Source organism: Phyllobates terribilis, unplaced genomic scaffold (assembly GCF_046119375.1).
Source record: "Phyllobates terribilis strain yellow unplaced genomic scaffold, ASM4611937v1 Scaffold_9__5_contigs__length_417890890, whole genome shotgun sequence".
NCBI lineage: Eukaryota > Metazoa > Chordata > Amphibia > Anura > Dendrobatidae > Phyllobates > Phyllobates terribilis.
In genome coordinates, this window is record NW_027362769.1 from 63,605,820 (window position 1) to 63,618,759 (window position 12,940).

The 12,940-nt window shown below is 41.7% G+C and overlaps 1 protein-coding gene across 1 annotated transcript in view; it reads left to right on the forward strand.

The window, feature by feature from the left end:
* LOC141161568 (ras-related protein Rab-5B-like) overlaps window positions 1–1,117 on the forward strand; it is a 31,045-nt gene extending 29,928 nt beyond the window's left edge. Inside the window, exon 6 of the mRNA XM_073646532.1 lies at window positions 103–1,117. Within this exon, the coding sequence (XP_073502633.1) occupies window positions 103–215 (113 nt within the window). The 3' untranslated portion in view covers window positions 216–1,117. The remainder of the gene's footprint in view (window positions 1–102) is intronic.
* Window positions 1,118–12,940: the final 11,823 nt, after the last annotated feature.

The window sequence follows — 12,940 nt, forward strand, 5'->3', positions numbered from 1 at the left end:
AGGGTATTTGTAAATTGTCAAGACAAGCTGATGAACAATACTAGCAATGTTGTTTAAACTCTTTCCTAAATAACCTAATTATATATTTTTTTTTGCATGCAGCAAAGAAAATGCCCAAATCTGATGCCCAAAACCCAACTCATGCTGCCCGTAATAGAGGTGTGAATCTCCAGGGATCGGACCAGCAGCCAAGAAGCGGGTGCTGCAGCAATTGATCCTAAGACTAACAAAAAGAAGCCTCTCCAGTATGCATTTTCTACGCAAATTCTTGTGAACGCAGTGTAGGACGCTGCCTCTGTATCTTTACAGCTGGTGGGAATTTGGCTCTTGTTTTTTTTTTCTTCTTTTTATCATAGTGTTAAAAGTAAGAAACCACAAAACTGTAAAAAAAAAAAAAGAAAACCGGCTTTTCCAGGAAACCAGTGCTAGTTTTCTGCTCTGGTCACTATCCTTGCCGGACGACTGGCAGTGTGACGTCCTCTATGCTTTTCTCTAAGCATGTCCAGTTGACTGTTAATAACCCGCTGTCACAATCTGGAGTCTTTAGAGGACACAGACCTGTGCACCCCGAGCTCTGCTGTCTGCATCAAGAATACATGTCTGAAGCAATACTCTGCAAGCACTTAAGGAAATCATCTGCGACCTGCATGTTGCTGAACCTGGACAGTTGTGAAGCTGATGGACTATTCAGCACTAATGAGGTTTCTAAGCAGCTAATGACATGTACAGTTTTACAAATACAACCTAGAAGCTGCGTGTAAGACTGGCCTCTGCCGATCAGGAGACTTGCTGCATCTCCCCACTCCTCATCCCACCATGGCTGTTCTGTTACTTTGATGTGATTGGCCTCCCTCCTCTGCGGAAGAATAAAACACTGTGGACCTCTTTGCACTTTACCTTCCATCCATTTGTATTTATCCTGAAAACACCGATTTTTCAGCCTCCTCGCCCTACCCTCACCGACACAAGTGTACATTATTCTCTCATCGTAAGGAAGACAACAAAGTGATAGAACGTGCTCCGAACATAACTTTTGTATTTGCACCTTCAGATAATGTTTTACTTGAATCCTAAAATATTGATTTTTAACATAACATTAAAGCAAAGAGAAACAGAAGCGTGGTTTTGCTTTTGTGGCGTTCTTTAGCATGTAGTATAATGATGTATCTTTGCGGGTTTTTGGAGGTTTCTGCACTGGAGACATCGGTTTGGTGAACCACAAGACATTTTACAAAGGGTACATTGAAAATAGTTTATTCTAAGCTACCTGCTTGGGTTAACCCTTTCGATGCCTGCACCCGCCAATATTGGATTTAGGCTACGTTCACACGTCCCGTAATCGTCCGTTAGAACGGACCCAGCAGTAATCCGTTCACAAAAAATGTTGTGCAGACATAACTTTTTTGTCCAGCTAAAAAAAAAAAAAAAACTGATTTGAACTGGATCTGTTTTTTTTTAACAATGAAGTCTATGGAAAATGGATATCTTAACAAGCCATCCATTTTTCTTTCTGGATCAGTTTCACATGAAAGAAAAACTAATGGCTATTTAACGGATCTGTTTTCCATAGACTTCAACGTTAGAAAAACGGATACAATTAAAATCCGTTTTCTTTTTTTCTTTTAGCCAGACATTTATTGTCAACTGATTGCTGCTGGATCTGTTCTAACTGGACATGTGAACATAGCCTTACTTTGCTGTGCTGTTCCTGAACACCATTTACTGTCCTTGAAGGTTAGATATAGTCACTCAAAGTTAAAAGTCCAAAGCCTGGGGGCGTACAATCAGATTTTTCTGACCGTTTGCCTCCTGCCTTTTTATTGTGTGTAGGTTTGTTAATGACCCTAATCAAGCTTGGCGATCCTGATGACATATGAGCAGCAGACTCTCTCAGTAGGGCGGCCTCCATCTTTTTTCACACCAATTTTTATAAAACATTAAGCTTAAGATTAATAGGGGTGCCCAAACTTTTTCATATAACTGTATGTGTAGCTCAGGCTATCTGTTTTCCACCTAGCATATAAGACCCACTTCCTAGCTCGTCATGGATTGAGATGAACTTAAAGGGGTTGTCCGAAACCGAACAGTTAATTTAATATTAATGAAGTCTCCTCCTCCCATCAAAATTGTTGTCCCCTTAATCAGGGCTGTGGAGTCAGTAAGCCAAACCTCCAACTCCGACTCCTCAATATCCATGACACTGACTCCACAACTCCGACTCCCTCATACATGGCTCATGTTTAAGTGATAAATTTACTGTAGCACAGATTAATCTCAGATAAAGGTTTAGACCCTTAGATCAGGAATAGGACAGACATTTATAGGACATTTCATAACTTTCCCAAATTCTTATGAAAAAATATTCCCAACAAACTGCATTGAACTACTGTACCCAATTTATTATAGATTTTAGGAGTCTGAGTCTGTCCATTTTATACCGATTCTGACTCCCCCCAAAATGGACACGGACTACAACTCCACAGCCCTGCCCTTAATATAGTGCAGTCGAAATATTATATAGCACTGTGTACTTACAATTGCTCATTTTGTGCTTCTACCCAGCTAATTCTTCTTTTTTCCATTAGGTCTAAGACATAATGTGATTATAAACTGACTAGCTGAATCCTTCTAAGCTCTCTAGAAACAGGAGGTCAATTTTCCCTGGGTGAGTCATAAGTCACTGCAAAAGTCCCTGTAGGAGGAGGGAGCAGCTGGGTCAGGAGTTGAAGAGGTGAATGATTCAGGCAGGGAAAAGAGAATTCCTGTTACTACATAGAGAAGAGAAAAGAGAAGAATTATCTGGATAGAAAGGCAAAATGAGCAATTGTAAGTACAGAGTGCTATATAATATGATGAGTGCAATATATTTAAGTAAAACCATTGACGAGAGTGCCTCTTTAACCCCTTTCCAACCCTTGCCGTATTAGTACACACATTTGCATACCCCCGGTTCAGTGAGGGCTCCGGCGCTGAGCCCGCACTGAACCGAGCACATGTCAGCTGATTCTTACAGCTGACATGTGCCCGCAACAGCCGCGGGTGGAATCGCGATCCACCCGCGGCTGTTAACATGTTAAATGCCGCTGTCAATCTCCGACAGCGACATTTAACGCACGCTTCCGGGTTGCGCGTCATAAGCCCCGCCCACCGGCGACCCCATCACGTGATCGCGGGTCACCAATGGGTGGGCATGACAACCCAGGGTCTGCAGCAGACGCCTGTGGTTGTCATGATCTCGTCGCTATGAGCGCCACCTAGTGGTCGGCGCTCATAGCACAGGACCATTTCTGCTATATGCAGGGGACCTGCTCGTCCCCTGTATGTAGCAGAGACGATCAGACAACTGCTGCTTCTAGTCTCCTATGGAGACTATTGAAGCATGCAGTAAGTGGAAAAAAAAATGTTTTTAAAAATATAAAAAAAATATAAAAGTTTAAATCACCCCCCTTTCACCCCATTCAAAATAAAATATAAAAAAAAAAAAACCACATACACATATTTGGTATTGCCGCGTTCAGAATCGCCCCATCTATCAATATAAAAAAAGAATTAATCCGATCGGTAAACGATGTAGCGAGAAAAAAATTCTAAATGGCAGAATTACGTTTTTTGGTCGCTGCAAAATTGCAATAAAATTTAATAACGGGCGATCAAAACATCGGATCTACCCCAAAATGTTATCAATAAAAACGTCAGCCCGGCGCGCAAAAAATAAGCCCTCACCCAGCCCCAGATCCCGAAAAATGGAGACGCTACAGGTCTCGGAAAATGGCGCTATTTTTTATTAATTTTTTTTACCAAATTTTGGATATTTTTTCACCACTTAAATATAAAATAACCTATACATGTTTGGTGTCTACGAACTCGTAATGACCTGGAGACTAAGAATGGCAGGTCAGTTTTAGCATTCAGTGAACGTGGTAAAAAAAAATAAATAAAAAACAACTGTGGTATTGCACTTTTTTTGCAATTTTACCGCACTTGGAATTTTTTTACCGTTTTCCCGTACACGATATGGTAAAACTAGTAATGGCGTTGAAAAGTACAACTTGTCCCGCAAAAAATAAGCCCTCACATTGCCATATTGTCCAAAAAATAAAGACGCTATGGCTCTGGGAACAAGGGGAGCAAAAAACGAAAAAGCAAAAACTACAAAACCCAAGGTTGCGAAGGGGTTAATATCTAACAATTTAATTTCAGAAAATTAACTTTTCTAATGTACATAATTTAAAAATTCCCTACCATACCCTCTGTTTTCTAGCTTACGATCTGTGTTTTTTTTCGTTGACATTTAGTTTGTGTCCCAGCATGCACTTTATCAGGGGGCAGCGCTGCAGTCACTGCCACAACTGCTGGCACCATGCTGAAACAGGATGTCTTTAGTAATGTCATTTGCAGGCACTGGGCTAGTCCCTGCTCACCGTCCTATTACTTTCAATGTGCACTGACAGTACGCTCCCCCGCCGACTATAAAGAGAAGTGACAATCCTGCAAGAGCTTAATAGTTTTTAAAATTAAATTGTTAGACATTTAATATTTAACTATTATGTTTTGAACAACCCATTTTAAAGGGACGCTGTCAGCACAGAAACAAAATCCAGCCACTCGGTGCTTCACGGCGGAGCCAATCATTTATACACACCTTCCCACCTGCTGGTTTTCCCTCTATCTCCACTCCTTTTTTGATTGACAGCTCTGACACCATAGAAACAGAAGGGCAGAGAGAGATGGAAATCAAGCAGGTGGGAAGGTGTATATAAATGCTTGGCCCCACCATGATGCACCGAGCGCCTGTACTTGCTTTGAACAGTCATTCTGTGCTGTCAGAGTCCCTTTAAGGTTGGTTTCATACATCTGAGTTTCATGGTTGGAGTGTGGACGGTGATTCCTGACCCTAAATCAACAACCCTCTAACCATTCTGATCAGGGCCTTAAAGGGACTCTTGTCAGGACAGAATGACTGACTGTTAAAGCCAAGTACAAGCGCTCAGCACCTCATGGGGCCAATCATTTCAATACATGTTTCCATCTATCTCTGCCCTTCTCTGGCTCTATAAAGCCAGAGCTGTCAATCAAAGACGAGGGGAGGTGGAGATGGAGGAAATCAAGCAGGTGGGAAGGTGTATGCAAATGATTGGCTGTAGCAGGACTTAGTTTGAAAAGTCATTCTGTGCTGACAAGAGTCCCTTTAAGATCATGAACAGTGTATTTGTTGCAGTTTCCTCACAGCCAAGCACAGCACAATGTACCAAAATTGAAAGGGGTTTTACAAAATTTACTTTCCTGCTGTATGTGAACTCATTACATATAAAGTGCAAAATTCTTAATTAAAGGGTGACTAACACCAGGTCATAAGTGGACGGATTTTGCTATTTCTTTATACCCGCTGCGGTTCCTGAGATATGGGCCTTTTTTATTTGGTGCTAATTTGATATTTACCAAGGGGCTATGCTCACAGGGTAATAATGCAGAGCATCCTAAAGCCAGGCTCCCCATAATCCTAAAGGCATTTAAACAAAATCTAACCGTAAGATTAACCCTCCTAAGCCATCTCTATGGAGATCATAGAAAGTAAAATAAAATGATACCTCGAAATCTGCGATCTGATGTCTTATTCCATAGAAATCAATCTTTTTCTTGCATGAAATTGAGCTCTTCAGGACTATGGGCCGGACACTGATCTCCCAGAGAATCTGCCTCCAGAGCTTATTTTAAATGAAAGGGGCGTTTTCAATGTGAGACATGTAATGACTGACCTTATGTTCTCCTGAAATGCATATCTCACACTGATAACGCCCCCATCCTTAGGATAGGTCATCAATATCAGATCTGTACTAGTGTAACACTCTGCACCCGGCCGATCAGCTGTTCTTGGTGGCGGCGGGATGTAATCAGTTGCGGAGCTGCACAGCGTCAACTGTATAGTGGCCGTGGCCGGATACTCCCTATCAGCTCCTATTCAATGAATAGGGATGTATCTGCAGTACCTGCTGTGGCCACTATGCAGCTAGGCACATCTGGCTGCCACCAGGAACAGCGGCTCTGCGGGGTGCAGAGCGTCGCATCCTCACTGAACTGATGCTGATAACCGCCTAAGGATAGGCCATCAATATTAAAGTGCCAGACAACCGCTTTAAGCCTGTGTTTACTGCAGATGTGAATCCATCCCATGCTTTTATTTTCAAGCAGATTTTTCCCAGTAATGTGTAAATGGCATTTTGTAAGAACACTTTACTTGGATTGTACTGTAATTGCAGATTTGCAGTGCAGAATCCACACCACAAATCTGCGACATATGAACTTGGCCTTAGGCTGGGTTCAGACATGTAAATAAAAAATCTTTTCCTGCTACACATTTAAAAATGTACATGATCAAAAAAAACTGTTTCCTAGGTTAATAATGGAAATGTATCCATAAAAATCGGGTACAATACAAATGATCAATGCGGAATCTGATTTTCTCTTATGCACCCATAGACTGGAATGGGCGAGTCTGATCTGAGACTCGGAAGAGCTTAGCGCATGCTGCAATGTCATCTGAACGGCCTACTGAGTTACACTGATCAGTGCACTGTTGGATTTTTTACGCAGACATGTCTGTATTATATGCTTGTCTGAATGGACCCTCAATAAGAACTTTGGCCATTACCACAGTGAGTACAGGGTGGATGGCATGAGTATATCTCCAAGACTGCAGGCACAATGAGCAATGGGATTTGTGCTTCGCTACTGTGGCACCCCATCTGGTTCTCCGTGGGCTCTTCTAAGCTCCGTGTTGTACATCAGCAGAGGGGCCCAGGACGTCGTAGTGAAGACACGCGGCCATGGAAGACCAGACTGGATGCTCCACTCTTCTTCCAGTTTAGAGATGAAGGGCATATCCCACCTACTGTATCCTGACCCATCCCTTGTAGACTGTGAGCCCTCGCGGGCAGGGTCCTCTCCTGTACCAGTCGCCATCACGTTTTGTTGAAGATCATTGTAATTGTTTTTGTATGTATACCCCTTATTCACATGTAAAGTGCCATGGAATAAATGGTGCTGTAACAATAAATAATATTTGGGAAGGATTGGCCGTGAGCAGCATATGAATCGTTACGATTTTTTTACCATTGAGAATGGGGTTATGTCAGCAAGTTTGAACAAGAGGAAATACGTGCAAGAATGGGATCGATGAACTTTCCAAAAGTCAATAGGAAAAGCTATCTGCAAAATGGTCACCAAATAGATCATGTAAAAGGTACAAAAGCAAAGAAAAACATTGCAGTGCAGTTACAGTTTTATTGCCAAAAACCAATATACTTCTCTATCAGCAGGAGAAAAGGCATTTGTCCCCTGAATGTTGTGCTGAGGTAGATATGTGGGGCTTCGTAATAGATGAAACTTTCTACCATCAAATACATCCAAGAAACAAATGTAACTCATAACTCGGGAGAGTTGCAGTGTAAAATGTGCATATTTTCATTTCATCCACTAGGAGGAGCTATAAAAATATCTTCTTGGAACCTATGCACTAATCAGGAACAGCCTTAGGCTATGTGCCCACGTTGCGGACCTGAAGCATATTTTTTACGCTTCTCCCTGGCGGGAAAATCGCATGCGGATATTACATGCGGTTTTCCCGCCAGGTAGAAGCGTTTGTGAGGCGTCTTTGCATGCATTTCCGCATGCGGGTTATCAAGCACTTCTCCAAGCATCACTTGGAAAAGTGCTTGACAACTTGTTCAGAATGGTAAAAAATAAAAAAATAAACTTTATACTCACCTTCTGATGCATTCTCTGCCCCGTCCGGAGGCTTGAGCGGCTCACGCTGTTGTGTGCAGGACCTGCGGTGACGTCATTGAGTCATGTGGTGGGTCACATGACTCAATGACGTGGCAGGTCCTTCAGACAACAGCGCGACGGAGGGAAAACATCAGAAGATAAGTATAAACTTTATTTTATTCTTTTTTTTACAGGTTCTTTGGTACCCAGGTCTGGATGAGAGTCTCCTCTCCTCCAGACTTGGGTACCATCCGCACATTGATTCTGCAGCGCTTCCGCAAAATTAATGAACATGCTGCGGATTTTTGACTGCAGCATATACGCTGCGGAAAAATCCGCAGCATGGGCATTGACATTGCGGAATGCCATTGGGGACCATGGGGTGCGGATCTACATGCGTTTTTCAAGCGTTTACGCTGCGGAAATTCCGCAGCATATACGCTTGAAAAACGCTACGTGGGCACACAGCCTTAAAGGGATATTCTGAAGATGTGGAAGTTGGAAATAGATAGGGCAATGGCTGGGTTCCCCTCCGAGATAGCCATAAGGATGAATGTAGCAACAAAGCAACAATGTATATAATTGACCACCGCTCCATTCACACAGGGCTGTCCAGAACCCCGGTTCTCTGTTGGATCCCCAGCATTTTACAATTTTTAAACTTTGATATTTTTCTGCCCTTAAATCAGAGAGATGTCACACAAAACAGTTAATAAATAACATTTACCATGTCTACTTCACATCAACACAATTTTTTAAACATTATTTTTTATTTATTAGAAGAGTTAAAACTTTATCAGCAATTTCAAATTTTTCCAACAAAATTTACAAAACCAATTTTTTCAGGGACCACATCCTATTTGAAGTGACTTTGAGTGGTCTATATTACAAAAAATACACAAAAGTGACACCATTCTAAAAACTGCACCCATCAAGGTGTTCAAAGCCACATACAAGGAGTTTATTAAACCCTATAAAAGGCTTCACCAGAATGAAAGCAATATGAAAGGAAAAAATGAAAATTTTACTTTTTCCCACAAAAATATTTCTTTAGCCCCAAATTTTGCATTTTTAAAAGGGTAACAGGAGAAAATGGATAACACAATATGTTGTACAATTTTTCCTGAGTACGCCGATACCCCATATCCGGTGGAAAACTACTATTTGGAGGAAAGGCAGGGCTTAGAAGAGAAGGAGCGCCATTTGACTTTTGGAGCACAAAATTGTCTAGAATAGATAGCAGACGCCATCTTGCGTTTGCAGAGCCTCTGATGTGCCAAAAAACAGTGAAATCCCCCCACAAGTGACCCCATTTTGAAAACTACACCCCTCAAGGAACTTATCTAGGGTGTGGTGAGCAGCTTGAACCCACAAAGGCTTCACAGAATTTTATAACGCTGAGCTGTGAAAATTAAAAAATAATTTTGTCGGCAAAAATGTTGCTTTAGCCTGAATTTTTTTCTTTTCACAAAAGATCGTTGTGCAATCTCTACTGAGTACGCTGATACCCCATGTTTGGGCACACGGCACGGCTCAGAAGGGAAGGTGAGCCAATTGAATTCTGGAGCGCAATTTTGGCTGGAATAAATTGAGGATGCCATGTCACATTTGAAGAGCCCATGCCATGCCAAAACAGCAGAATCCATTTTGGAAACTACACTTCTTGAGGAATTCATCTAGGCATGGAATGAGAATTTTTCAATTTTCAAAAAGGATAATAGGAGAAATTGAACAGTACAATTTGTTACGCAATTTCTCCTGAATATGCCAATACCCCATATGTGGTCAAAAACTATTTTTGAGGAACAGTGCAAAGCTCAGAAGGGAAGAAGCCTTTTTTTCTTTTTTAATAAATATGCAAAAATTTCTACATTTCTGTTTTTTTCAGTCAAGATGGGGTGCAGAGTGTACATTGATGAGAAAAAAATGAAGTTTTTCGAATTTACCAAGTGGCTGCAATGAAACAGAGTGGAAAATTTAAAGAGGTCTGAATACTTTCCGTACCCACTGTATTTACCGCATACCAGGGATCATCGACCAGTTTGCATATATTAAAATACTTGAAGAGGTCATGTCGCTTTATGCTGAAGAGGTTATGCCCTTGAAATGGGTGTTTCAACAAGACAACGACCCTAAACACAACAGTAAATGAGCAATATCTTGATTCCAGTCCAATAAAATTGAGGTTATGGAGTGGCCAGCCCAATCCCCAGACCTTAATCCGATAGAACACTTGTGGGGTGACATCAGAAATGCAGATTCTCAGGAAAAGCCAACAAATGCCAAAAAATTGTGGGATGTAGTCAAAGCATCCTGGGCTGGAACAACAGGTGACAGAATTTGGTTGACTCTATACAACATAGATGTGAAGCAGTTCTAAAAAAACTGTGGGTATACAACTAAATATTTGATTAGTGATTCACACGAATGCTAAATTCTCAGAAAAAGAGTACATATTGTGAGTTTGTAAAGACAAATTCTGGCACTGCTATTTTTTTTTAGAACAGCCCAATGTTCATCTTTTGTTATTTTCTGTAAAGTAGTTAAAAATTATATAGATTTCTCTTCATGTTTTGAATTAGAAAACAGTGTGCAATGTTCCCAATGCATGGAAATAAAAACTAGTATAAAGATTTTGTGCTTAACTCATGTTTTTGAACACACGGCTATTATTTTGAACACTACTGTACAGCAACAGCATCAACTCTGGACTTGAAGCATTATTCCCAAAATCACAAGTTATTTCCAATCCAGATCATTTGTTAATCTTTGGGGGTCCAACCACAGAGACCCACAGCAATTATAGGCAGGGGCGTTGCTAGGGTCCTAAACGATCAGGGGCCCAAGCCCCAAAAGTACATATTTCCCCATACAACCGCCCCGCCACTTAAAAGAGGATCTATACATATATAATTACAGAATACCACTGTTGCTAACCTAAAATACACTATACACCACTGTCCACCACCATCACCACTACACAGTGAGTACACATATGAAGGAAAACCCCACAGGGTAAAAGACGATCAAAGGAGTCCAGGAAATATAATATATATAATATTTATTCAGCAATAGAAAAATAGGATGATGGGGGAAGGGGACACAACACATATGTGATTGTTATACATGTGAGCAAAAAATACAATGCACGCAAGGAAGGGGCAATGCCAGGTATAATGGTATATAGTATCATCAGGGGTATACATACATATCCCAAAATAGAAACCGCATGTATCCCAGTGGGGGCAAGAGTCATCATATATGTATATAATAGGGTATTAGCATACAGCATAATCTAGATTCATTACCTGTTATGGACACTTGCACATGCAAGGGCCCTAGTACACAAGCGCCACCCCGACACGTGTTTTGGACCTGCCTTCGTCAGGGGGTACAAACCAAGGGAAATATGAAGGTTAAAACAGGGCACTGGACCAATTGCCGCACATCCCGGAACCAGAAGTGGCGCATGCATCACCACGGTATGATGGTCCCAACAGCTCCCTACACACTGTATGATGGTCCTCACTGCTCCCTATACACTGTATGATATAACATAGTAACATAAAATAGTTTTTAAGGTTGAAGGAAGACTAAGTCCATCAAGTCCAACCCATAGCCTAACTTGCTGATCCAGAGGAAGGCAAAAAAAAAACATGTGGCAAACACTAAGCTCCACATTGGGGAAAAAAATTCCTTCCCGACTCCATACGACAATCAGACTAGTTCCCTGGATCAACGCCCTATCAAGGAATCTAGTATTTATAACCTGTAATATTATACTTTTCAAGAAAGGCATCCATGGTTCCCACAGCTCCCTACGCACAGTATGATGGTCCCCACAGCTCCTCATGCACTGTAAGATGGTCACCACAGCTCCCTATACAGTGTATGATGGTCACCATAGCTCCCTACACACTGTATGATGGTCCCACAGCTTCCTATACACTGTATGATGGTCCCCACATCTCCCTATGCATTGTATGATGGTCCCCACATCTCCTTATGCATTGTATGATGGTCCCCACAGCTCCCTATACACTGTATTATGGTCCCCACAGCTCCCTATGCATTCTTTGATGGTCCCCACAGCTCCCTATACCCTGTTTGATGGTCCCACAGCTCCCTATACCCTGTATGATGGTCCCCACAGCTCTCTATACCCTGTATAATGGTCCCCACAGCTCCCTATATCCAGTATGATGGCCCCTACAACTCCCTATATCCTGCAGAATGGCCCCCGCAGCCCCATATATACTGTTTGTACGCCCCCGCAGCCCCTTATACACTACATTATGGCACCCAATCTGCCTTATATATAGTATGATGACCCCCATAGCCCCTTATATATAATATGATGGCACCCACACCCCCTTATATATAGTATATATATATGTCTCCGCAACTATGATTATGGCGATACCAAACTTGTGCAGTTTCTTAAATATTTTTGTTGTGAAAACAAAAATTTTAAATTTCTAAAACATATTTTATATATTTGTTTTTATTGTGTCACTATTTCCAGAGACCCTTAACGTTTTTATTTTTCAGTGGATGGAGCTGTGTGATTCCATATTTTTTGTGGTGCAAGACCATGTTTATTTTCATACCATTTTGGAATAGATATGACATTTTGATCACTCCTTACTGTATTTTTTTGCAGCTTTTTGAAGACCAAAACATTTTTTTTACATTCACGATGTTTACCTTTCAGGTTAGTTAAGGCTCAACTCCAGTATTTTTTTCTTTCTTTCAGTGCTGGAGTGGTGCTGCTAATGTACGTTCCCTGCCCCTGGTCTTATACTTACCAGCCGCTGTCTTCTGCTCTTCCCGATGCCGCTCCTATCCACCATCTTGTGACCGCGACCTCTGACTGGAAGTCAGAGGTAACAGTCACAAGCGCTCAATGTAAGTCTATGAGAGTCTCGTTCTGGCCTCGTTCTGCCTCTCATAGACTTACAATGAGTTGTGACCTCTGGATCGGCCAGCAAATACTGCAGCGATCCGGCAGGTCACAACCTGCTGGAGACAGAAAGGAGCGGCACTGGGAACAGATGAAAACAGACGTTGGTAAAACGAGGGGCAGGGAGCTTAGATTAGTGGCACCACTCCAGCACTGCACTAAAAAAAGAAATGCCGAAGAGGTGCTTTAAGTTTATACATTGATAGATTGGGC